General features: G+C 47.7%; 1 protein-coding gene across 2 annotated transcripts in view; it reads left to right on the top strand.

Annotated features, from left to right (window-relative positions):
• Window positions 1-8,303: 8,303 nt before the first annotated feature.
• The window catches only part of NABP2 (nucleic acid binding protein 2), a 31,485-nt gene continuing 11,865 nt past the window's right edge, over window positions 8,304-27,923 (top strand). Inside the window, exons 1-3 of one of the 2 annotated variants that reach the window (XM_040425557.1) lie at window positions 8,304-8,421; window positions 19,368-19,475; window positions 23,071-23,209. In XM_040425557.1, coding sequence (XP_040281491.1) covers window positions 19,397-19,475; window positions 23,071-23,209 — 218 coding nt within the window. In that variant the 5' untranslated portion in view covers window positions 8,304-8,421; window positions 19,368-19,396. Of the gene's footprint in view, window positions 8,563-19,367; window positions 19,476-23,070; window positions 23,210-27,923 lie in introns of both variants that reach the window. The other variant, XM_040425558.1, reaches the window with a different exon arrangement.

The raw sequence follows: 27,923 nt of genomic DNA, 5'->3' as shown, positions 1-27,923 counted from the left end.
CCGATTACACTGCGGAAAAAATATTGGATGGCTGAACTGACTGGCACCACCCTACCTCTATATTTAACAGGGTTTTCTGGTCATTTCACCTAATCGGTAATCGGTGATAACCTGAGGAAGGAAGATGTTCTACATAGTACTTACCCACCGCTGGCTCTGCCGATCCTGGCGTCTCCACTGCGCTTGCAAATACACTGGACTCTTCCACAGGAGCACAGTACTTTAGATCAGCAATCAAATAGGAACTGACTATCATAAGTCACTATGATGCTGTCAGTTTGGGTCAGGGGAGCGGCAGTCTCGGAGATGCAGCCCACACATGGGCCGTGTTTCCCGGGCGAGCGTGGCCAAGTGAATCAGCCCTATAGATGTTCTCCATCTATAAAAGTGTTCCATTGGGATCTCAAATTCCACTTTCAATCACAGTCTGATGAAAAATCACAAACAGTGCACATAGAGCAATACCTTTATCCAAAAAGCCGGGGGAGGGGGGGGGGGGGGGGTTGATCCCACTCACCTTGTGTCATTGTGCTTTATTATAGCGTCTCATTCTGGATGAGGGATTTTTTCATGGACCATCATTTCAATGCAGATAGAATCACAGCATCCTCTATGTTCATCTGTTTTATACTCGGGACTGGTCCGTTCGTGTCATTGGGTCCATGAAAAAAAACAAGGACGCCATCTTTGTGCAGCGTTTTTCACTGGAGACACCTAGTGGGCCCTCCAATTTTTTTTATTTTAGTTTTTTTACGGATGAGAAAAACAGATGACACATTGATGCCACACTGCTGGAAGAAATGGACAGACTGAACATGGAGACAATACTAATTTTAACACAGTTTCTTATGGCCAGAACTTGGGAGAATTTTACATCACTCATCCGAATGAGCCTTTGGATTCATGAATACCCCCCAATAAATTAAAGGGGTATTCCCATCAAGGATAATGGGGTCCCTAACAAAGCTGGGTTCAGTGTAAAACAGATAATAAAACTGTAGAGGAGAAACTGTCAATAAATTGATAATAAAGCCCAAATGAAAAAAAATATGCCTAGCACAAAATGCAATCCTAAAAAATACTCCAAAAGTTTTCCTTTTCTTCTAAAGTTGGTCATACACATTCAGTGACTATTGGCTGACCGCTATTTCTCCCATTGCGCTCCTGACTTCCACATACACATTCGGCTGAGTGTATACGTGTTGTCAGTGGGAACCTCTGGGAGAACAAAAGGATCAGATGAAAAAAATGTAGTTCATCGATTCTTTTCTCCTCCACATCATCTGTTGGGGGAGAGTCTGGAGCACCCCGCACACATAAGACCGCCGGCCAAACCCACCGTTCCCCATAAGGTGTATGAGGGCCTTAGGGTTATGTCTCATTGTCAGGACAGTGACTTTGCAGCACTGAACCCCATCTGCACAGAGTAGCAAACTCTCATTGTGTTTGCAGTGACTTGCTCTGGGTGTTTCGGTTTCCTCCCATACTGATAGATTAATTGGCTTTTAATAAACATTATCTCTAGTTTGTACCCATCATTGCCAGAATCTTCACCTGCCATTGCTGTGCACTGAAATCAATAAAGGGGTTATCCCATAAATTAAAAATGACTGGTTGATGGACATCCCTTGCCAGGGGCGGACTGGGAACTTAAAGTGGCCCTGGAAAAAAAATACTAAAAGTGTCCCCGTTTTGTAGTCGGGGCCAACACAAGTAGGTGGGCCAGCAATCCCATATTCTGGCACATTATACCACCCCAACAGAGCTAAATACCACAGTCCATCTTTTGATGGTATGTAATTTGTTTTTGCATATATATTATGTACTTCATGGATTGAAATGTGAACATGTTAAATGTTTTTGAAAAATGAACTGAATAAAAACAGTTTAAACATAAATACCACAGTCCATCAAAAAATACTGCCGCCAGGAGCACAAAATACATCCCCAAAACCTTCCACTGGTCGGCCGTGAGGAGGGCCCAGGCGGCCCCCTGGGCATTGGCCCACCGGGAAATGTCCCTGTAAGGTCTTTGGCCAATCCGCCCCTGCTCCTTGCTATGCAGACTATGACATAGAGTAAGGGCTCATTCACACGGCGGTCACCATTTTTGAGGTACGCAAATTGCAGATTTGCAAAACATGGATACTGGCTAAGATCCTCTGACCATTTTTTTCCCCACTCCTTCACGAATGCCCTATCCTTGTCTGCAAAACAGACAAGGATAGGACATGTTCTATCTTATTTGCGGGCCATGGAACGGACTTACAGATGCGGACAGCACACGGGTTTGCTGTCTGCATCTTTTTTGGCCCCATTGAGATGAACTACGGCCACGTGCATGAGCCCTAAAGCTTCACTCCGCCCGTCACTCTACCCACTATGTTGCATCTGCCCTGTAAACAATTACATTTTAATTTAGGGTTGTTTCACACATGGGTATTTTCTGGTATTTTGAGCATGTTTTTGTTTTTTGTTTTTTTGCACCTGCGCCTTTTTTGCTGTAAAAACTTCAACTTTAGATGTTAGATGAAGGTCTATGGGAAATATGAAATGCGGGATGCACAAGCATACCCATCAGAATATAGTTTTACTCTGGGGAGTAGGAAACTCTTACGCAGTTTTAAATACCATTTAGCAATTTTTGATACAGCCGCAACCCCCTCACAAGAAGAAACTAACCTTTTCCAAATGAAATGGGTGGAAGCATGTATGTGGAAGGAGGACAGCGTACAATGTATTCTTTCAAGTGTTATTCCTTCCTAGAGAGGCTGGTGGAGCCTGATGGCGCTTTATCATGGACAACAGGTGGTACTGTATCTCTATGACCGCAGACACTAGTTTCTTTATCTGTATTATTCTTTTAGGTTACTTTTGTTTTATTACAGTTATTTCTATGGTCAGTGTGCTACACAACTGCATTCAACCTTAAAGCCTCGTGCACATGGCCGTTGCCTGGCTATACCCGTATTGCGGCCGGCAAACAGCGGGTCCGCAATATACAGGCACTGGCTGCATGCTCACCGCATCACGGATACGGACCCATTCAAGTATTATACGTAAGGAGCGGTGCGGAACGGAGGCATGGAACCCCACAGAAGCACTACTGAGTGCTTCCGTGGGGTTTCTCTCCATGCCTCCGGTACGGACGGATCACAGACCCATTCAATTTAAATGGGTCTGGATCTGTCTGCGGCAACCACATGGAAGGTGTCCGTGCATTAGGGACAGCAAATTGCGGTTCCCAATGCACGGAACGGACGGCACATGTTCTTGTGCATGAGACCTAACTGTGATAGACTATATTTGCCATAATTGACTCTATATATTTGCATTAAATGGTGACAACTCCCTATTATTCCTGCATGTGACATCAGTTTGAAATGCTGATTGTCATGTTTTGTTTGAAAAATGTGAAAAAACTTAATAAATACAAGTGTAAAAAATATCTGGAGTAATGCACATAATTATTTATGTGAGCTCGTTCCTTGCGCAGTTCCTTCCCTGAGGCTGATGCCAGCACATGGAAGGAACACTATGCCAGCACTGCGCATGCGCAAGCTCACGCATCGCAAGATTACGGCGATCTGACTGCATGTGCAAGGAGAAGATTCCTGGATGCAGGCGGTGCTGGGCTCCAGAACAGTTAGCACAGCCCCTTGGGCTCCTTACTAGGCTGATTTACATAAATATAAAATCTTTTTTTACACTCAATAAAACCACACAGAGCTATGGGACAGGTATATTGCGGACATGCTAGCGGCGATCTAGCCGTGCATGTCCGCATCTCTATAGGGTAAAAAGAGGTGACAGAATCCCTTTAAATATATTAAAGGGTTATTCTCACTTCAGCAGATGGCATTTATCCTGTAGAGAAAGTTAATACAAGGCACTTACTAATGTATTGTGATTGTCCATATTGCGTCATTTGCTTGTTTTATTCATTTTTCTATCACATTATACGTTGCTCGTTTCCATGGTTACGACCACCCTTCAATCTATCAGTGGTGGTCGTGCTTGCACACTATAGGAAAAAGCGCCAGCCTCTCTGGTGGCTGGGACTGTGGGAGCACACATAGGCTAGTGTTTTTCCCATGGTGTGCAAGCATGACCACCACTGCTGGATTGCAGGGTGGTCGTAACCATGGAAAAGAGCAGTGTAGATTGTGATGGAAAATTCATCCAGCCAGCAAAGACGACAATATGGATAATCAGAATACATTAGTAATTGCTTTGTATTAACTTTATCTACATAATAAATACAATTTGCTGAAGTGAGACAGCCCCTTTAAAGGGTTTCTACCACCAGGAATAACGTTATGTAGCTGACCAATTGCGGAAAGGACGCGGACGTGTGAATGGAGCCTTAGTCCTCACTCCTCCTGGATGGGCCCCTTCTAGGTCAGGGCCCCAAAGCAGCCGCTTCCCCTGCAGCTACGCCCCTGGCACCGGGGTAATATAATTAAGGGGTATCAGGGTACATTGGGTGTAATATAACTGAGGAGGGCTATCAGACATTATAAAGGGGTAATATAGCTTACATTACCCCTGTATTACGTCCCTGATAGGATAGCACTCCTCAGTTATGTTACCCCTGTATAATGCACCCTGATACCCCTTAATTATATTATATAACTAAGGGATATCAGGGTACATTACACAGGGGTAATATAACTGAGGAGGGCTGTCATGGGACATTATACAGGGGTAATGTAAGCTATATTACCACCGTATAAGGCCTGATAGGCCTCCTGGGTTATATTACCCCTGTGTAATAATGTACCCTGATACCCCTTAGTTATATGACCCCGCCGGGATCATATAACTAAGGGGTATCCGGGTACATAATTATACAAGGGTAATATAACCCAGGAGGCCTATCAGGCCTTATACGGTGGTAATATAAGTTATATTACCCCCTATATAATGTACCCTGATACCCCTTGGTTATATTACCCCCTGTATAATGTACCCTGATACCCCTTGGTTATATTACCCCCTGTATAATGTACCCTGATACCCCTTGGTTATCAATATTATAACTAAGGGGTATCAGGGGACATTATGGGTAATATTGTAACTTAGGGGTATCAGGGTACATTATACAAGGGTAATATAACTGAGGAGGACTCAGTGCTATCAGGGGACATTATACAGGGGTCCTCAGTTATATTACCCCTGTATAATGTACCCTGATACCCCTAAGTTATAGGGGTATCAGGGTTGAGGAGGGGCTGGGCGCAAGCAAGCAGGCCATGAGGCGAGGTAGTGGGGGTACATACTTTTTTTTCAAACTTTTTATTCTTACTTTTCTTAGCTTGCCTAGGGGCCGGCCAGGGCAGGGCCAGGCAGAGTTCTTGGGAGAGTGCCTCGTCCTCTGGTGCAGGCGCAGCAGTGCCAGTGCTGCCACACACAGTCCTCCTCTCCTGTCCGAAGCTGGGGCCTGGGCACAGACAGGCTCACTAGCAGTAGCAGAGATGCAGAAGCAAGCGTTCGCGCGGGCGGGCACGCAGCTTTACGTGGTGATGTCAACTCTGCGGCTGCCGCACTCCCAGCCTGCGCCCGCTCTGCCTCCGCTGGGTCCAAATGCCGCCCCCCATCTGTCATGTGTATGTTGTCTTTTGTTGTGAATCAGTAGTGCGGGCGCAGCAGGCAAGGAATGACCTGGGAGGGGGGGGGGGGCAATTGCCCCCCCCCTGTAGTAACACCACTGGTCATTCTCCACTATCTAGGGAAAGATATAGCTATATATGTCTATGAATTCAGAAGTAGGGATGGATGAAAGGTGTCTGGGCCACTTCTCTATGAGATCACTATGCCTGCACAAAGAGGAGGAAGGGAGCAGGGACAGGGAAGATACTGAGCATGTCAGGGCTCTTTCACACTTGCGTTATTGTCTTCCGGCATAGAGTTCCGTCGTCGGGGCTCTATGCCGGAAGAATCCTGATCAGGATTATCCCCATGCATTCTGAATGGAGAGAAATCCGTTCAGGATGTCTTCAGTTCCGGAACGGAACGTTTGTTGGCCGGAGAAAATACCGCAGCATGCTGCGCTTTTTGCTCCGGCCAAAAATCCGGAACACTTGCCACAAGGCCGGATCCGGAATTAATGCCCATTGGAAGGCATTGATCCGGATCCGGCCTTAAGCTAAACGTCGTTTCGGCGCATTGCCAGAGCCGACATTTAGCTTTTTCAGAGTGGTTACCATGGCTGCCGGGACGCTAAAGTCCTGACAGCCATGGTAAAGTGTAGCGAGGAGCGGGGGAGCAGCATACTTACCGTCCGTGCGGCTCCCCGGGCGCTCCAGAGTGACGTCAGGGCGCCCCAAGCGCATGGATCATGTGATCGCATGGATCACGTCATCCATGCGCTTGGGGCGCCCTGACGTCATTCTGGAGCGCCCCGGGAGCCGCACGGACTGTAAGTATACCGCTCCCCCGCTCCCCACTACACTTTACCATGGCTGTCAGGACTTTAATAGCGTCATGGGTGCCATAGTAACACTGAAAGCATTTGGAAGACGGTTCCGTCTTCAAATGCTTTCAGTACACTTGCGTTTTTCCGGATCCGGCGGGCACCTCCGGCAACGGAAGTGCATGCCGGATCCCAACAACGCAAGTGTGAAAGAGCCCTTAGCCGGTCACTGAATGCTGCACAAGGTGGACCAGAATTTAAAGGGAACCTGTCACCTCCAACAAACATCCCAAGCCGGCAGCAGTACCTGAGAGTAGCCAGCAGCATGTTTGTAACGATCATTATCTTCCTGCAGGCAGATGAAGCAAAAGCTGTAAAAGCGATCTTTAATCCCCTGCCGGCGCGCTTCTCTAGTCAGGCTGGAAGTCACGGGGGCAGCGGCCTGCTTGCTTCAAGTCACGGTAACCACGCCCCCTTCCCTGTGATTGACAGCGCTTATGCACGAGAGTTCGGCTGGCTTTGCCGAACTGCCGGCTGTCAGTCACAGCGAAGGGGGCGTGGTTACCGTGACTTGAAGCAAGGAGGCCGCTGCCCCCAAAACCGCAGCATTAGGCAGTTTCTAAATTGATTGTTAAGCGACTCCATGATTTTGCCTCAGTCTTCAGCTGAGTTGCAGCTATGTCATTACCACCCAGTGTGGCCTCACCCTTAAAACACTGACAGATTAAGTGAATAACATTGATTATTATGTGACAATGGCACCTGTCAAAGGTAGGAGATATTAAGCAGAAAGTGAGCAGTTATTTGGGCAACTTATAACGGGGTTATCCCATGGAAAGTGTTGCTATGCAATGAACAGGGCATTGCAAATGAAGTACTATTGCAATATACAGGCGACTGTTTTTTTTTTATATACATGCTACACTTTTCATCAGGTAGCGCCTCCTGCTGTTACTACTGTGGATACAATTCTGGTCCACCTTCTCCTGCACAGTGGTGTACTAATATGCACTCCTGGGGTTACAGGAGCTTGATGAGCCGCTACCCACTCCCAGAAAGGGAAGAGGAAAGTCCTCAACATAATGTGAGTAAGGGCTCATGCACACGAACGTGTGCCAGCCATGCTTATATTACGGCAAACAGCTGGTCCTCAATATACGGGCACCGGCCGCACCGTATCACGAATGCGGCCATCATTCACTTGAATGGGTCTGCATTCCGGAAGATATAGAGCGGAGGCACTACGAAGTGCTTCTGTGACATTTCGGTCCGTGCCTCCGCACAACAAAAAGAATAGAACATGCTCTATTTTTTAGCGGTGTGGATGGATTGCAGACCCATGCATCCACCAGTGCAGGCCACATGGATGGTGCCATGCAATGCACAACACGGGCGGCACACATTCGTGCGCATGAGCCCTAAAACAGAGGGAAAAAAGCGTAAAAAGGACACCATAGAGCACTGACATACGTGTACATGATTACAATATTAGAACGAAAGTATAAGTTTATTGGGGAAAAGTGTACAATTGAATGAAGGCTCCAGTGTCCTGCTGGGCGCCTCTGGATACAAGATGAGATTCGGGTGGCCATGGAGGCATCAAGGTTCTGCTGCAGCACAGGCTCGTGTGCAAGAGGCCTTACTGTGGAGGAGAAGCAAGTCAACCCCCGTGTGACTGGTGCTGTGAGCCAGAGCCACTGCGCCTACCGCACTACTTCACTCTGCACGTCTGACAGGAGCCCCGCCTCCGAGAAATCGCCCCGCCCCAAATATGACGTCATGAAAGGCTTCAGCCTTGCGCGGCCAGAACGTTCCTATTGGTCACTCTTGTGATGCTAAGTGGTGATTGGCTCCCTCCTCTTCTCTTAGGGATCTGATTGGCCGAGGAAAATCAGTGACTTCCTGCAAGTGCTGCAAAAAGAAAGCGGGGACTGTCGGAGAGGGATGTGATATATCGGGACTGGAGAAAGCTGTCGTGACAGAGACAGTGGACCTATTTACCTGAGGTATTGTTCTGTGTGGCCGCGTCCTAGCGCAGTGCCGCTTTCCCCGGACACGTGAGCTCAGTGCATGTACATTACATCCTGTACTTCCTTTCTATTCAGGAGTCTGCTGGGTGCTGTGAGGAAAGTGATGGAGTTATTGAAGTAAGGAAGACTTACCTTCAGCTGGTCATACTGGACAATATTGATTTATTTAGTTTGATCCCTGGATGGTAGATACATATGACTGCTGGTCCATGGTGCCAGACAGCATATAGATGAGGGGCGTCACCGTTTGGATGAGCGCGGTACCCTATAGATGGAGGCGTCGCCCTGTAGATGAGCGTGGTACCCTATAGATGGAGGCGCCGCCCTGTAGATGAGTGCTCCACCCTACAGATGAGGCACGCCACCTTTATAGATGGGATGCACCATCCTATACATCCCTCCTGGGTCCCTCCCTCATCTATATGGTGTCATCCTACGGATTCATAAATAAAGTTAACATGGGAAACCGTATTAATGTGTATATTTGGGTTGTATTTGCAGCTGGATGCACTCCTCTTTATAGTTGTGATTGTAGACACATTACTTTCGGGTACTGCTATGTATGTACACTCACGTCAGTCTAATTGACACCCGGCTCAGTCGCCGGGACCGCACTTGTACAGGCGGCGCATGCGCCGTCGGACTCAAGCGCGATCCTGTAACTGAATCGCGCATGCGCCGTCCCCGATGCCTGCCTGTCTTCTCTTCCTCACGCGCGCCGCCTGTACAAGCGCGGTCCCGACGACTGATCCGGGTGTCAATTAGACTGCATAGAGGCGGGGTTAGGGCAGGGGAGTTACAGCCTGGAGTGAGGGAAGGGCTACCCCCTTGACTTCTACCGTGACTTGTGGAGCTGGAGAAGAGTACTTTATAAGGCGATTTTTTTATTTATTTTTTTATGCATATACATGGCAGAAAAGCAGGACAAGCCTGTATGATAACATGCTTCCTGTGGCATTACCCTCTACAAATGATCCGTTAACGGGGGAATCGCTAAGCATATTTGCATGCTATAATTCAACTACGCCATGACACTAGATGCCTTGACTTCCTTCACAGGTGGTCCGTGGCAACAGTCGGTACCCGCTGGTGCCTGGTACTCTCCGTCTAGTGGATACTGCCACTGGATACTATGGCTACTTCCATATTGTATCCTTCTTTTCTTCCGGCACGGGTTGGGGGCACAAAAATGTTGACCTTTGTGCTCTCGGGGGTCACCCAGCAACACTTGTGTCCTAGAGACCCCCCCCCCCATCCCCATGGGCCTCCACCGTTCAGGTCAGTCACATTACACAGAATACTGTGATCACGATCCAGCAAGCAGAATATTCCACTGACTCTGGATTCTTTGTCCACCACTCTTCCTTATCTAGGTGAGGGTGTTATCCTGGCGCTCTGCAGTGACTACTACAACGGGTTCTCCTTCGCAGGGGAAGTCTTCACGCTAGGGCTAGAAGATCGTAGTCGCTGCAGTGGGGCAGCCCCCCTCAGGTAGGGGTTCTACCCTGGCACTGCTTCGGCAGTTGCTCCTGTTCAGCGCCCTTTTCAGGTGGAGTGTTTAAGGTTAGCACTAGTTAACTGGGACCGCATAGTACCATGACTTCTACTGGATGTCCTCAGGCCCTCCCCTCAGTTTTACGCTGGCAGAGCATGCGGTAGCTCCTACTGCACAAGGGGTGTTTGCGTCACCATTACATGCTAGGCTTCCTACTGCACAGCTCTTTCGTCAGGTGACGGATTCTTCTAACACTGGAATCGGTGGCCTCCTCCTCAGCTGGAGTATTGCGTTGGCATTACTCTTGTGGCTTCCCTTGTATGGCCTCCTCAGGCGGAGTATTGCATTACCACAAGATTCTGTAGAGCACCAGTCTCAGATGGGAATGGGCTTTAGTTTTGGCCTCTTACTGGTTTACACTACCGATAATTGACCGTTGCTCTGACAACTGTTGTCCTTCTGTCATCAACTCGGGCGTTGCGATGGCGTAATTGCCATTGCTGATCAGCACCTACCTTCGGGTGCGTTCTACTGGGTAGCTTAGTCCCTGCGGTACTCGTCAACCACTAGATTGCCGTTATAAGCAGGACTTGGGGGCAAATAGTTGATGCCGTGACGCCATCGGTGCTACCTCTCTTCAGATATGAGTAATGTGTACGTCACCTCATGCCAATGGTGGTCATTCTTTTCACTGCTCATTCCGGGGGTGGACCAGGAGTCTCCCCACGACGGGTAGAGTGGGTGTCTGTCACGCCTTGCCACCGCTGGTAGAGGTTTCGTCCCTGGAACGGAACACACTTTTCCACAGTCGTCTCTATGACACCAAGTCCTGAGATTGACTTCCTTCTGATTGGACAGGAAAAACACAGAGAGGTTAAAACCCCCACCCCCTCCTCACATCACCAGTGTTTTTACTGTCCCATCAGGATAGGAAGCAGGAGAGGTGCACGGAGCTCGTTTGGGCTCACCTGGATTGATTCATTTACAGGCCGAGGTCGGATCTGCAGTGCAGCTCTCCCTCCTCCGTTCGGTTAGGCCTGGGCTCGGGCGCATACGTAGTTGCCCCTGCGAAGATTCCCTCTGTGGCGGTCCCGGAGGGCTTGATGCAGGGGGAAGGAGGAACGCGGCGGATCGGCACAGGCGAATGACGTCAGACGCCGGGGGCGGAGAAAAGCGCGCTGACGTCATCCACATGCGCCACAGGTCCTGAAGCCTAGGAAGGCACTATAAAACCTCACAGGACCTGTGTAATGGCGCCCTGCATAGCGTGGCTCACGTGTCTGGTGGAGCATCTCTGGAGCGGTCGGGAGTAAGGATGAGCACCCCCCTCACGCCGGCCTCTGGAACCGAGCCTGCATCAAACCCTGGGACCGTGAGTAACCTGCTCTCAGGCACATGCTTTGTATGGATGGTTCAGTCTGCTCATCCCTTCCTCCCTTACCATTTCAGGAAGAAAAGGATTCGGCTTCTACAGCTAAAAAAAACTAGGAAATGTGGTATCTGCTGCAAAAGTTTCCAAGATCCAAGCCCCTGTGTAAAGAATGTACCTCCAGTGTCGTCAAATCTGAGTCTTCTAGTTTAATTGAGGACATTAGAAAAGTGGTTAAGGAAGAGGTTCAGCTAGCCGTAACTGCCAGGGAACCTACTCCCCCCAAAGTCCCCCCCACTCAGGACTCCCGTAGTGTTAAATCGCTTATCCTGGATTCCGACTCTGAGGGGCTGGCGGTCTCAGACTCCGAATCAGTGCAAAAACACCCGGCATCTTCAGATGAAGAGGGTGAATACAAGCGCTTTCTGTTTAATCCCGAAGATATTGATGAACTTATCAGGGCCACCATTCAGATGGAGATGCCAAAACCTCCTAAATCTACCCAACAAGAAATTTTTGGGGGTCTAGGAGAAAGGAAGAAGGCGGTTTTCCCAGTTCCAGATGGTGTCCAAAAATGAATTCGGTCAGAATGGGAAAAACCGGATAAAGGATCCTTTTATCCCAAGGGGAATTAAGAGGCGCTACCCCTTTAGCCAAGAGGACTGTACTGACTGGGAGGCCATACCGAAAGTAGACGCGCCAGTGGCTAAGGTGGCAAAACATACGGCTCTACCGTTCGAGGACTCAGCGCAGTTAAAAGATCCTCTAGACAGGAAAGCGGAGAGTCTCTTAAGAAAGACCTGGGAGACTACGGCGGCCCTTCTCAAACCGGGTGTCGCCTCTACATGTGTGGCCAGAACACTAAACCTTTGGCTAGACCAGCTGGAGATACATCTGGTCAATAAGACACCGCGGGATCAAATTCTTGAGAGCTTGCCTCTGTTAAAGATGGCAACCTCCTTTCTAGCAGACGCAGCAGCCGAATCGGTTAAACTATCCGCCTGTACAGCTGTTCTCTCAAATACAGCGAGGAGGGTACTATGGCTTAAAGCGTGGTAAGGAGATATCACGTCTAAAAATAAATTAATCGCACTCCCCTTCCACGGTCAGTACGTTTTCGGAGAAGATTTAGACAAAATCCTAGAGAACGCGACAAATCTTTCAGCCCGAGAATAAAAAAGATAAAGGGAAGACTGGGAGGTGGAGCTATGCGAAGGGAGGCAGGGGGAGAAGTTTCCTCTTCAACCCAAACCGGGCTGAAGCCTCCTCATCCAACAGCAAACAATGACGCCATACCAGTGGGGGGAAGACTCAGCTCCTTTCTAGGATCTTGGGAGCATGTAACAAACAGCCGGTGGATTTTAAGTATTATAGAAGAGGGTTATTTGATAGATCTACTCTCTTCCCCTCCACAGAAATATGTGATCACTACCCTTCCCCCATCTCAAACTACTACCTTTAAAAAATGACAAAAAGAACTTGTTAACCTTGGCCGCGATACAGCCCGTTCCAAAAAATCAGACAGGACTGGGATTCTATTCCCGTCTCTTCATTATAAAGAAACCAAACGGGAAATCCAGAGTGATTATAAATTTGAAACACCTAAACAAATATGTGAGATATCAAAAGTTCAAAATGAAGACCCTGAAGTCAGCAGTGAAGCTCTTAAAGAAGGATGCAGTGATGGCCACAATAGATTTAAGCGACGCCTATTATCACGTCCCAATTCACAGGTCATCAAGGAAGTTCCTAAGGTTCGTGATAGAATTGGAGGGAAACATTCAGCATTTCCAGTTCAAGTGTCTCCCCTTTTGGGATCTCTTCGGCCCCAAGGGTTTTCACCAAAATAATGGCGGAAGCCTTGACAACCTTAAGAGAAAAGGCAATTTGTGTGATCCCCTATCTAGACGACCTACTGGTAGTGGCAGACAACATAGAGACCCTGGAAATCCATCTCAGGTTAGTCCTGGATTATCTACAGAACCTAGGTTGGCTCATCAATTGGGGAAAATCGGATTTAATCCCATCCAAACGGAAGGTTTTTTTGGGCATAACTTTAGACAGTTTCCCAAAGATCCTTTCTTCCACCCCAAAAGATAGTAAAACTTCAAACAGCTTTGAGGAAGTTCAAGAAGGAGAAATTCTGTTCAATAAGACAGGCCATGAAGGTGTTAGGGAGTCTTTCAGCCTGCATCCCAGCAGTAGCCTGGGCACAGTTCCATCTAAGGCTACTCCAGAAGTTCATTTTAGACAAATGGAACAGATCGCAATTAACTCTAGAGAGGAAAATATTCTTAGATGCGGAGACCAAAAAATCACTAAATTGGTGGCTCAGCAAATCCAACCTACAGAATGGGATTTTCTGGGCACAAGATCTCCCTCTAGTCATTACAACAGATGCCAGCCTCCACGGTTGGGGAGCGGTCGTCCAGGGGAACTCCTACCAGGGAACATGGAGGAATTACGGGAGACAACAATCCTCAAATTTCAAGGAGCTGAGGGCAGTGTGGGAAGCACTGAAACACACGAGTCAGTTGGCAGAGGGTCGTCACGTACTAGTCTACTCGGACAACGCTACAGCCGTGGCCTTCATCCAGCACCAGGGAGGCACAAGGCATCACCTACTACAGAGCCTGGCAAACAAAATCTTTTCCTGGGCAGAAGACAACATACAATCTCTTTCAGCGGTTCATCTGAAGGGAGTTTTAAACATTCAGGCCGATTACCTAAGCCGGCACAGACTAGACCCAGGGGAATGGTTGTTAGCACCAGAAGCCTTCCACTTAATCACAAAAAAATGGGGCAGGCCGACGATAGACCTGTTTGCATCCAGGAGAAATCCTCAGCTAAACCAGTTCTTCTCCCTCAACCCCAGGGATCATCCTAGGGCAGTAGACGCCTTAAACCAGAGTTGGACAACAAACTTAGTCTGCTTATCCCCAGAGTGTTACAGAAGTTCCTAAAAGAAAATTGTACACTAATCCTGATAACCCCCTTCTGGCCCAAGAGAAGTTGGTTCTCTCTCTTGAAAGCCCTCAGCGTGGAAGCTCCTCTCCTTCTACCTCGGAGGCCGGACCTTCTAAGTCAGGGGCCCATTACTCACCCAGACCTAAAAATACTAAAATTAACAGCCTGGCTTCTGAAGAATCCAACTTATTAAACTTTGGTTTATCTAAAAAAGTAGTGAACACCTTACTCCTTAGCAGGAAACAGAGTACCAACGACAAGTATCTAAAAATATGGAAGAAATTTGCTGATTGGTCTGGAACCTCCTTCAACCAGTTCAGAGCCAACATCTCACTAATCCTCGATTTTTCTTCAGGAAGGGCTAGATTTAGGTCTATCCCCCAATACCCTTAGGGTCCAGGTATCGGCTTTAGGAGCACTTTATAATACCAAGCTAACGGAACATCCCTTGATATCCAGATTCCTTAAGGCAGCAGATAGGATCAGACCTACGATTAGAAACATGGTGGCACCATGGAACCTCAATACGGTACTAGGGGGTCTAACCTCCGATCCGTTCGAACCTCTGGACTCTACCCACATCAGATGGCTTACCATTAAAACTATTTTTTTGGTGGCAATAACCTCAGCCAGAAGGGTCTGTGAGCTACAGGCCTTGTCCATCCAAGAACCATTCCTTTCAGTATTTGAGGACAAATTAATTTTCAAATTAGATCCGACTTTCCTCCCCAAGGTAGTTTCGACCTTCCATAGGTCTCAGGACATTGTTCTCCCTTCGTTCTGTGACGATCCGAAAAATGATCAGGAAATCACTTACCACACATTAGACGTCCGGAGAGCGGTCTTAAAGTACCTGGAAGCTACCAGTCTTTGGAGAATAGACAAAAATCTGTTTGTCCAATTTTCAGGTCCTAACAAAGGGAAGAAAGCGGCAAAAAGTTCCATCTCCAGATGGATTAAGATGGCAATCTCAGAAGCATATAAAGCTCAGGGAAAAGACGTCCCCGCTTCCCTAAAGGCACATTCTACGAGAGGCATAGCTGCCTCCTGGGCGGAAAAAGCTTCAGCCTCCTTACAACAGATTTGCAGGGCAGCAACATGGAAAAGAGTTCATACTTTCACTAAGCACTACAGACTAGATTTAGCTGCTTATGATGACCTAAGATTTGGACGTAAGGTCCTGTCTGCAGTCGTCCCCCCCTAATTGTATCTTTGATATTGTCTCAGGACTTGGTGTCATGGAGACGACTGGGGAAAAGAGTATTACACTCACCGGTAATCCGGTTTCCTGGAAGTCTCCATGACCCCACATACATCCCACCCTTTTTTTCTGCTATTAGCTATTATCCTCTCATCCTGGGGTTCTTCGTTAAAATACACTGGTGATGTGAGGAGGGGGTGGGGGTTTTAACCTCTGACTTCCTTCTGATTGGACAGGAAAAACACAATCTCAGGACTTGGTGTCATGGAGACTTCCAGGAAACCGGATTACCGGTGAGTGTAATACTCTTTTCTTTTCCTGTCCCTCCTCGAGCTGGATGACCTGACCACCTTCCCCTTCTGTCTAGCTGACCAGTATCCATGGGTTGTACGACTCTGGAAGCCCATCTCTATTTTTTTCCACGTGACCAGGGTTCCTTGGGTACAGTGGAGGCGTTGGACGTCGTAATTGCACTCCACCCGGCAAGAGTATTTCTCTCATCTTTGTTCCACTCATCTGCCCTTCCAGGCAGAATTGCCACATTGTCAATATATGGTCACTGACGGGGTTTCCCATCACCGGTGATGCTCACATCGGCTTTACTTTTACCTTTCTCCGAGGTATTGGTTCTTTGGCCTGCAGTGGGCCATGCCTGGCTCAGGCTTTTTTTTTTTTTTTTTTTTTTTTTTCTCTGTGGTTTCTAAAGCAGCTTTTCTCGCTAGAAGTCTCACCACAAGGCTCTACGGCTATAAGGGCATTGGTCTTACAATTTACCGCTTCCTAGGGGGCGTTCTCTTGACCAGAGGAGGATCCTGCGGACCTGGATTTTTAGTTCTACTTCCACAGTTGCGGCCAGGAGCTGGCTTTGTGGCGTTTCAGTCCTACTGATTGTTTTATGCTAAGGACTAACTAAGGTTCATTAAACGAATACATACATATTATATATTTTGCTTCATTAATAAATGCCTAATTGTATAGGTAATTATCACCAGCTGCATAGAGCTTATCTTTATCTCCCGTCATAAATTTATAAGTAGACAAGGAGTATTCTTCTCAGACTGGTACATTAATGAGAAGAATAACACTGAAGAGTAGAAACCTTTGTGCGACCTTACTTCGGCCTACTCAAGACATACAAAATTGTAAATATAGTCGAGCATGGCTCTTAAAGGCAATGAACATCCATCTTGACTAGAATAATTGGATATCAATGCATTTACCTATGAAAAGGCACAACAGTACTCTTTTTTTTTTTTTTTTTCTTTTATCATTAACATAAGGCAATGCTCCGCCCAATATCCATTTTCTTTGCAGAAGGTAGTCGCCCTTCCACGTCATCACAGACATGAATTTCTCTTCTTTCTCCCTCGCATTATACAGAGCGAGCTCTCCATCAGCCATGTGATTTGGCCTCTGAGGTTTGCTTTCCATGACCTTGTCAAAGCTTGACGGCCTTCAAGGGATGTTTTCCAGGTATATCTGTTTAACAGTTGCTCGGGCATTCCGCTCCCGGGGTAAGGCACCGCCCAGCGGAGTTTTGGCCCACCCAACCATACTACATACTAAATGGTAAAACACTCGGTAACACTGACATGGAAAAGTACCTAGGAATTTTAGTGAACAGCAAACTAAGCTGTAGAAACCAGTGTCAGGCAGCTGCTGCCAAAGCCAATAAGATAATGGGTTGCATCAAAAGGGGCATAGATGCCCGTGATGAGAACTTAGTCTTGCCACTTTACAAATCACTAGTCAGACCACACATGGAGTACTGTGTACAGTTCTGGGCTCCTGTGAACAAGGCAGACATAGCAGAGCTGGAGAGGGTCCAGAGGAGGGCAACTAAAGTAATAACTGGAATGGGGCAACTACAGTACCCTGAAAGATTATCAAAATTAGGGTTATTCACTTTAGAAAAAAGACGACTGAGGGGAGATCTAATAATTATGTATAAATATATCAGGGATCAGTACAGAGATCTATCCCATCATCTATTTATCCCCGTGACTGTGACGAGGGGACATCCTCTGCGCCTGGAGGAAAGGTGGTTTGTACACTAATATAGATAAGGATTCTTTACGGTAAGAGCAGTGAGACTGTGGTGAGTACAATAAAGGAATTCAAGAGGGGCCTGGATGTATTTCTGGAGCGTAATAATATTACAGGCTATAGCTACTAGAGGGGGGTTGTTGATCCAGGGAGTTATTCTGATTGGAGTCGGGAAGGAGTTTTTTGTTCCCCCCCCCCCCCTTAAAGGAAACCTGTCGCCATGATTTTGTGATTAGAGCTGAGGACATGGGCTGCTAGATGGCCGCTAGCACATCTGCAATACCCAGTCCCCACAGCTCTCTGCTCTTTTTATTGTGTTAAAAAACCTTTTTGATCAATATGCAAATGACCTGATATGAGTCCTGTGTCCGGAGATGAGTAAAGCGGAAAGGAGCCCAGCACCGCCTCGCGTCCTCCGAATCTCCTCCTTGCTGGCTGACGTCACAGAGCGCCGAAATCTCGCGATGCGCGAGCTAGCGCATGCGCAGTGTCGGCATCATGTTCATTCCCTGTGCTGGCATCAGCACAGGGAACGAACTACGCATGCGCTAGCTCGAGCATCGCGAGATTTCGGCGCTCCAGCTCTGTGACATCAGCCAGCAAGGAGGAGATTCGGAGGACGCGGGGCGGTGCTGGGCTCCTTTCCGCTTGACTCATCTCCGGACACAGGACTCATATCAGGTCATTTGCATATTGAGCAAAAAGGTTTTTTAACACCATAAAAGCACACAGAGCTGTGGGGACTGGGTATTGCAGATGTGCTAGCGGCCATCTAGCAGCCCATGTCCTCAGCTCTAATCACAAAATCCTGGTGACAGGTTCTCTTTAACTTTGTGCTGCCCATACTAACGGCAGCATAAAGTAGAGACAGGTGAGTTGATTTCAGAGGTCTGTCATTGAGAAGTTAAAAGTAAGTGGTTACCGAGAACCAACATCATAATCATTGCAGACTGGGCCTGGAAAAGTCCCGGCCACCTGAGAAGAGTCCTGGTTATTCATGAATTCCTGCTCCCCTGCCCACCTGCTGATGACTGACAGTCTTCTACCTAGTTTTCTCCCTTGAACTGCCAATCATCAGCAGATGGGTGAGAGAGCAGGAGATTATGAATAACCATGACTCTTCTCAGGTAGATTGGACTCTCTAAGTCCTGGGCTGCAATAATGAGTCTGGTTTTCAGCAACCACTTACTTTTAGCTCATGAGTGACACACCGCTGAAATCAGCATTCCTGTCAATAATTTAATCTGCCCTCAGTGAGGTCAGCATAACGTTGATGACAGGTTCACTTTCAAGTGGGGAAAATTGGCTTCTATCTCGCAGTATTTAAAAAAAAATTGGCTTCCTCTGGATCAACTTGCAGGATGAGGCCCCTTGCACATAAACATGTGCACCCCGTGGTCGTGCTGCGGGCCGCAATGCACGAACACAGTCCGTGGGGCAGCCGCAGCGGATTGCGGACCCATTTACTTTAATGGGTCCGCGATCCGGCTGTTCCGCAAAAAGATAGGACATGTTCTATCTTTGTTCGGAATGGAAGTACGGGACGAAACCCCACGGAAGCACTCTGTAGTGCTTCCATAGGGTTCCTTTCCGTGCTTCCGTTACGCATCACCGGATTTGCGGACCCCTTATTTAATTTTTTTATTTTTCCTTCTAAACCATTGCATAAAAACGAATTGTGGATGGTAACCTTTTTTATAATTTCCTCTCATACTTGTTGCATTCATTTATAATGTGTAACCATTTTAATAAAACAACTTCAGGCACAATACATGTAATTGGGAATTAATAAGTGAATTTCGTTTGCATAGAAATATGCTGACTATGGTCTTTTAATTTTGTAGGGATTAGAACGCTGTTGGCTGGGGCCACTATGACCACTGAAACCTTTGTGAAGGATGTGAAGCCTGGACTTAAAAATCTCAATGTTCTTTTCATTGTTCTTGAAACAGGTAAGGCACAGTCAAGAATGCCGACTTCCTAAACAGGGAAGATACTTAAAGGACATCTGTCAGCAGATTTATACCTATAAAACTTACTGACCTGTTACATGTGCACTTGGCAGCTGAAGACATCTGTGTTGGTCCCATGTTCATATGTGCCCGCATCGCTGAGAAAAATGATGTTTTAATATATACAAATGATCCTCTAGGAGCAACGGGGGCGTTACCATTACACCTAGAGGCTCTGCTCTCTGCAGCATCCTCTGCACTTTAATTCACAGGGCCAGTTGTGATGACTGCCTGGTCCTGTCAATCAAAATGCAGAGGATGCAGCAGCTGCAGAGAGAATGGAGCCACTAGGTGTAATGGCAACACCCCTGTTGCTCCTAGAGGATCATTTGCATATATTAAAACATAATTTTTCTTAGCAATGTGGGCACATATGAACATGGGACCAACACAGATTCCTGGGACCAACACAACTGCCAAGCGCACTAGCAACAGGTCAGCCAGTTTCATTGGTATAGATGCCCTTTAAAGGGGTTCTCCAGTTTAATTTTTTTTTTTAAATCTTCCCAGAGTACCCCAAACACTGCATATTTTTGCCCCATACACCAGGAAACCCCTCTTTTTTTTTTAAAATGTTGTATCTTAAAGTGGTATTTCATTTCCCTCAAGTTATCCCCTATTAGACCAGTTCAGGTCCAGCTAGGGTTGAGCGATATACCGCGGTATTAAAAAAATGGCGATATCGCCGTTTCGTAAATACCGCAGTATTTCGTGACGTCATAGAAGCGGTCATGGGCGCTGACCGCTTCTAAATCTGCGGCCGCCCGCCCCAGCATGAACCGATACGGGACATTTGCAGAGTACTTGTACTCGTGCAAATGCCCCCGATACCTGCTGGCCGCTTGCGGCGGCTCTCTCAGCAGTTCGGCCAGCGTGGGGGAGGGAAGGCATTCTGTGACTCGCATTTCCTGCACCCGACCTCTGAGAGGACGCTGTGATCCACGCAATTAACCCCTCAGGTGATCACAGCGTCCTCTCATAGGTCGGGTGCCGGGAATGTGGGCAGTGCCCCCCTCCTCCCTCCCTCCCCAGTATTAATCATTGGAGGCCACAGGGTCGTCCGCCCATCATTGGTGGCAGTTTTCAGTTCCGATCGGAGTCCCAGCAGTGTAATGCTGGGGCTCCGATCAGTTACCATGGTAGCCAGGACGCTACTAAGGCTCTGGCTGCCATGGTATGTTAGTGAGCAGCATTATACTCACGTGCTTCGTGGCCGCCAGGCGCTCCTTCTTCTCATAGGTCTGTGCGGCGCATTGCTAATGCTATAAGCCTTAGCAATGCGCCGCACAGACAGAAGAAGGAGCGCCCGGCGGCCACGACGCACGTGAGTATAATGCTGCTCACTAACATACCATCGCAGCCAGAGCCTTAGTAGCGTGACTCCTGGCTGCCATGGTAACCGATCGGAGCCCCAGCATTACACTGCTGGGACTCCGATCGGAACTGCAAACTGCCACCAATGATGAGGACGACGACCCTGTGGCCTCCAATGATTAATACTGGGGAGGGAGAGAGGAGGGGGGGCCCACTGCCACCAATGATGGGGGGACGACCCTGTGGCCTCCAATGATTAATACTGGGGAAGGAGGGGGGGGCCCGGGCCCACTGCCACCAATGATGGGACGACGACCCTGTGGCCTCCAATGATTAATACTGGGGAGGGAGGGAGGAGCGGGGGCCGACTGCCACCGATGATGGGGGGGGGGGGGGAAGACCCTGTGGCTTCCAATGATTAATACTGGGGAAGGAGGGGGGCCCACTGCCACCAATCATGGGAGGGGGACCCTGTGGCCACTGCCACCAATGATTAATACTGGGGGGGGGGGGGGCGCACTGCCCACTGCCACCAATGATGGGGGGGGGGGGGGGAGACCCGGTGGCGACTGCCAGCAATGATTAATACTGGGGGGAAGGGGCACTGCCACCAATGATGGGGAGGGGGACCCTGTGGCCACTGCCACCAATGATTAATACTAGGGGGGGGTTACCAGAGGGGGTTGATAAGAGGGAGAGGCTGGGAGGCACATGAGGGGCTGATCAGAGGCTGGGGAACTGCCCGTCTGCCCCCATACAGTGTAATGTCTCCTTGTGGCTGCCCCCATACAGTGTAATGTCTCCTTGTGGCTGCCCCCATACAGTGTAATGTCTCCTTGTGGCTGCCCAGCTGCCCCCATACAGTATAATGTCTCCTTGTGGCTGCCCCCATACAGTATAATGTCTCCTTGTGGCTGCCCCCATACAGTATAACGTCTCCTTGTGGCTGTCCCCATACAGTATAATGTCTCCTTGTGGCTGCCCCCATACAGTATAACGTCTCCTTGTGGCTGCCCCCATACAGTATAACGTCTCCTTGTGGCTGCCCCCATACAGTATAACGTCTCCTTGTGGCTGCCCCCATACAGTATAACGTCTCCTTGTGGCTGCCCCCATACAGTATAATGTCTCCTTGTGGCTGCCCCCATACAGTATAATGTCTCCTTGTGGCCCCAAGTGTTTTTTTCTTCTAAATGGGCATTTATCGCAATATATATTGTTATTGCGATAAATTTCTTAATATCGTTATCGTGGGAATATTTTTGATATCGTCCAACCCTAGGTCCAGCTGCTAGGACCCACTGCGTTAACGAAAACAGGAACCCCAAATGAATGGAGCTGCAGGTTGGGCATGTTCACTGCTGCTCCAGATGTGCCATAGTAGTAAATATTGTGCACACTGTGGCACAGAACCGTCTGTTTATAAGAGGTATTCCCATCTTCAGATATTACTGGAATATAATATAACATTATGATGGGTCAGAAGTTTGACCTGGAGAACCAAGAAACCCAGGACCCTTTGATGTTTGTGCCTCACAGCGTCGCTTATGTCCATCTGCTACGCTGCGATTTTCTGCACAGACCCAGTCATAACAGATATAACATTGAATGGGTCCATGAAAGGGCTACAAAAATGGTGCGAGGTCTCAAAAGGGTTGTCTCTGTATGGCAACTTATCACCTAACCACAGTGGGACTGCTGTGACCGGCACCATTAGAATGGAGCAACAGTCGCGTTTACATGCTGCTGCTCAAGCTATTCTATGGGACTGCCAGAGATGGTTCACCCCTAGCCTTGTGGTAAACGTAATACAGTGTATCGGTTTTGTCTGGACAGTTCCTTTCAGTGGTATTGAAATGCAACTTTAGCATGACTTCAGCCATCGTGCAGTGTACGGGACAGCGACACATCCGCAGCAGGTACACACATTCTGCAATGTACAGCTGCCCCATACACCTCAACTAACGGCGTAACAGATTGAAGTCCTTAGAGCCGCAGTCAGGCTTGGGTTTACAGTTCTATTGTGCATGTGTGAAAACCGTCTTACATTGAAGATGGGGGCTGTCGGCTTGTGATTACATTCTGAGAATGTAGAGTTATGTGAACATCTCACTGATGATGGACTTACTGTTCACAATTGGCCTGGAAACATTAATGCATGATAGGTGGAGGCCTGACCCCCTAGGGCCCCCAGTACTTAGGATTCTCCTTCGTCTTGCAGGTAGAGTGACCAAGACAAAGGATGGACATGAAGTCAGAACGTGTAAAGTGGCAGACAAGACTGGCAGCATCAACATCTCTGTGTGGGATGATGTGGGCAAGTTGATACAGCCTGGAGACATCATCAGACTTACAAAAGGGTAACTACTTAGACTTTTATCTACATGTTGATGGTCTCCGTAGTATCATAAAATGAGAATCTGTGGACAGCAGATGTCTCTTTACAGAGGTTGTCTGGTTTTCTTAGGGTGCATTCACACCACCATACAATACGTTGTAACAATGCCTATCCTTGTATGCAAAACGGACAAGAGTAGGACATTTTTCTTCTTTTATTTTTTTTATTTGCGCGGGACTGTGAACAGCACACGCTGTGCTGTCTCCATTTTTTGCGGCCCAATTGAGCTGAATGGGTCCACATCCAATCCGCAATAAATGCAGATTGGATGCGGCGCAAAAATATGGTCGTGTGAATAAGGCCTCTATATTGATGTCCTGTCTTCAGCATAAGTCACCAAAATCAGATCAGCAGGAGTCTGATTCCTGGCACCCCTGCCAATTGGCTGTTTGAAGGAGCGGCAGCAATAATCATGCAAGCACCGCATACTTTTAATGTGTACCTGCATGCTGTCGACATTGTAGCGGCGGTGCTTTTTCATCCCATTCAAGTGAAAAAACTACGTGCTCGCTCCCTGCAGTGCCGCCAGCATCCTATCCCTGAGGAGGAGCAAGGACGCAGCTGGCGTCCTCGTCTCCATAGTGAGAAGGGGGCAGGGAGGAGCATGCCTCCTCAGCGTGGCCCGGCGTTCTTCCTCCCCTAGACAATGAGTGGGGGGGGGGGGACTGAGCGCCAATGGCAATGAGTCAGCAGCGCTCAGGTGTTTTAGATCTGATGGACATGGGTCACGTGACCCATCAGGTTGCCTGTGATTGGTCTTATTACCTCACTAGCGTAATCTGCATGTGTGACTTCGGCTTGTATTTGACCTTGACCTGGTTTTATCCCTTGTACTGATGCGATCTCTTGGCCCCTGACCTCTGCTTGTATTGACTTCGATTTTTGTATTAACCCTTTGTGCCTGTGTTATCTCCTGGCTCTTGACCTCGGCTTCCAGTTGTCCCTGTTGTGGTACTTTCCCAGCCTGGGAAACTTTGCGCTTCTGTTTTGTTCTGTCTTTGTCTTTTGTTTTCTTCCTTCGTTATTTTCTTCCTTTAGGCCCCTGCACGTATGTAAGCTAGGGACTGCTGCCCAGTTGTACCCTGTCGGTTAGGACGGACCGTGCAAGTAGGTAGGGATAGAGGAGTGGGTGGAGTTTAGGGCTGCACTTATCCCTACCTTTTCGTGACAGAATCACAGGCCTTACCTAAACCATGGACCCTATGCGAGTCCTTACGGATCAGGTACATAATCTCGCCCAAATGGTGCAGGAAATGGCAGAGAGGCTACAGCAGAAGGAGTTGCTTAAGACCCCACCTATAGCGGCCTCGTCCTTTTAGAATCTTGAACCTCATGTTAAGTTGCCGGATCGTTTTTATGAGGATCATAAGCAGTTTCTGACATTTAAGGCTACTTTCACACTTGCGTTCAGAGCGGATCTGTCTGGTGGCTGCACAGACGGATCCGCTCCTATAATGCAAACGTTGGGATCCGTTCAGAACGGATCCGTCTGCATTATAGTTCAGAAAAAAATTCTAAGTGTGAAAGTTAGTCAGACGGATCCGTCCAGACTTTACATTGAAAGTCAATAGGGGACGGATCCGTTTGAAGTTGACACAATATGGTGCAATTTCAAACGGATCCGTCCCCATTGACTTACATTGTAAGTCTGGACGGATCAGTTTGGCTCCGCACGGCCAGGCGGACACCCGAACGCTGCAAGCTGCGTTCGGGTGTCCGCCTGCTGAGCGGAATGGAGGCCAAGCGGAGCCATGCTGATGCATTCTGAGCGGATCCGCATCCACTCAGAATGCATTGGGGCTCTACGGATCCGTTCGGGGCCACTTGTGAGAGCCTTCAAACGGAACTCGCAAGCGGAACCCCGAACGCTAGTGTGAAAGTAGCCTAAGGAGAACTGTAAACTTTATTTTCGTCTATGCTCACACTCTATTATCTCTTTGTTTCAAGGAGACCCACATGAATGGGCTTATTCGCGTCCCATGGATTCCTCTTGCCTAGCTACTGTCAAAGCATTTTTTTTCAGGCCTTAAAGAGGACCTTTCACTAGAATAAAACATCTAAACTAACTATACAGACATGGAGAGCGGCGCCCAGGGATCCCCCTGCACTTACTATTATACCTGGGCGCCGCTCCGTTCGCCCAGTATAGCCTCCGGTATCTTCATAGTTAGGCTCCACCCAGGGGAACCTGCCGGCGTCTCATTCTCCCATGCTGTAGCACTGGCCAATCGCAGCGCTCAGCTCATAGCCTGAAATGGTGCAGTTCCTCTGGCTGGAACGATCCAGCGCTTTAGATGTCAGTTCAGAGTAGTGCTTTCTGAAGGATATGTTTGTCAGTTATCCCGACACCTTAGAACAGACTATGACGTTGAACTGGACCGACGAATAAGGGAAAGGCAAAGAGAACAACTGACGTTTCCACAGGTGGTGGTTAAACCTGACTCCTCACCCTTGAGAGTCAAATTGGAGGATCGTCTAGAAGAGCCCATGCAGCTGTGAATGACCATGAGGGATCAAAGACGTCAGAGGGGTGCCTGCTTTTATTGCAGCGAATTGGATCACTGGTTATGGCAATGTCCTAAAGTCCCTCCCTCCAGGAGATCTCTGCGTCCTGACGCCCAGAAGGATAAGGTACTCCCCAAGGTGGTTAAAGAGAAAGTATTGATATCTTTGGTTATTTCTTTTGAAAGTTGTAAGGGTTTTGGGAAGGCATTTATTGATTCTGTGTCTGCCTCTAATTTTATTGACCACAATTTTGCTCTGTCCCTTGGTGTGGGCATTTTGTCTCTTGCTAACCCCATTCATATTGTTGCTATTGACTTCACTCCTTTGGTGGGCGGAACAGTAGGATTTTGTACCCCCTGAGGTGACCTCGACTGTGGGGGACCTTCATACGAAGTGTTATTTTTTGATAGTTATTGGCTCAAGGTTCATAACCCAGTCATCAACTGGTCGAAAACTCTTCCCATGTATATCAATGACTTTGCTGATGTTTTTTCCATGTCCAATGCTGATTTCCTTCCCCCTCATAGACCATATGATTGTGCCATCAATCTTGTTCTGGGGTCTAAGTACCCTAGGGGTCGTATTTATAATTTGAATGGAACAGAAGTCTGAGGGATTACTTTAAGGAGAGCTTACAAAAAGGACATATTAGACCCTTGGTGTATCCTATGGGGGCAGGGTTTTTCTTCGTTGGGGAAAAAAGGATGGTGGACTAAGACCATGTATTGATTATAGAGAATTAAATAAGATTACTGTTAAGAACCAGTACTCTTTGCCTCTAATCACTGACCTGTTTAATCAATTTCTTGGAGCTCACTGGTTCACTAAACTTAATCTCAGGGGGGCCTATAATCTTATTCGAATTAAGGAGGTGAGTGAGTTGAAAACTGCTTTTAATACCCCTGAGGGTCATTATGAATATTTAGTGATGCCGTTTGGTTTAAGTAATGCTCTGGCGGTTTTCCGAAATTCTGTCAATGGCAAATTATTGGAAAATTTGTGATTGTTTATTTAGATGACATTCTGATTTATTCATCTGACTGGGATTCTCAAGTTATTCACACTAGCCAGGTACTTGAGGTTCTTCGAGAGAACCGATTATTCGCGAAAGGTGAGAAGTGTATATTTGGAGCGCAGGAAATTTTTATTTTTGGGATATAGTCTCACACCCCAATCCTTTAAGATGGATCCGGGAAAGGTGCAGGCTATTTTGGAATGAGTGAGACCCTTCTCTCTTAAAGCGTTACAATGCTTTCTGGGTTTTTCTATTTATTACCAGAAGTTTTTTATTAATTTTTTTTTCTATTTATTGCAAAGCCTCTCACTGACCTAACCAAGAAGGGGGCGGATATAGTCAATTGGTTGCCTGAGGCCATACAAGCGTTTGAAACACTCAAGAGGTGTTTCGTTAACGCCCCATTGTTGGTTCAACCAGACAAAGAGAGGCTTTTTGTGGTTGAAGTTGATGCCTCCGAGGATGGGGTAGGGGCAGTACTATCCCAAGGGTCATCAACTCTCACGAACCTGAGGCCATGTGCTTTCTTTTCCCGTCAGTTCTCTTCTACTGAGAGAAATTATGATATTGGTAATCGAGAGTTACTTGCTATTAAATGGGCCTTTGAGGAATGGCGTAATTTTTTGGAGGGGGCTCAACATCGTGTTACGGTACTTACTAATCATAAGAATTTAATGTTTTTGGAATCTGCTAAACGTTTGAATCACAGACAGGCTAGGTGGGCATTGTTCTTTACATGCTTTTAACTTTTGCATTACTTTCAGGCCAGGAAGTAAAAATGTCAAAGCTGATGCCCTATCCCGGAGTGTTTGCCTTTCAGTCTCCTGATACTCCCACCAGAACCTATTTTGCCAGCAGGTATCATTGTGGCTGCGGTCTCTTGCAATTTGACAACAGAGATTACTGCAGGACAACACTTGGCTCTGGTACAATCCCCTAAAGATAAGTTGTTTGTCCCTGGTCATTTGCATCTCCGACTATTATGTGAGTGCCACAATTCTGTTTTTAGTGGGCATCCTGGCATTAATGCCACCAAGGAACTAGTTTCCAGGTTTTATTGGTGGCCCACCTTGTCTAGAGATATCCAGTCATGTATCCTCTTGTGAGGTTTGTGCCAGGTCCAAGACACCTAGGTTCCATCTGGTCGGTGAGTTGT

Source organism: Bufo bufo, chromosome 3 (assembly GCF_905171765.1).
Source record: "Bufo bufo chromosome 3, aBufBuf1.1, whole genome shotgun sequence".
Classification (NCBI taxonomy): Eukaryota; Metazoa; Chordata; class Amphibia; order Anura; family Bufonidae; genus Bufo; species Bufo bufo.
Note: the sequence above shows the minus strand (reverse complement) of the source record. Positions and strands in the feature narration are given on the sequence as shown.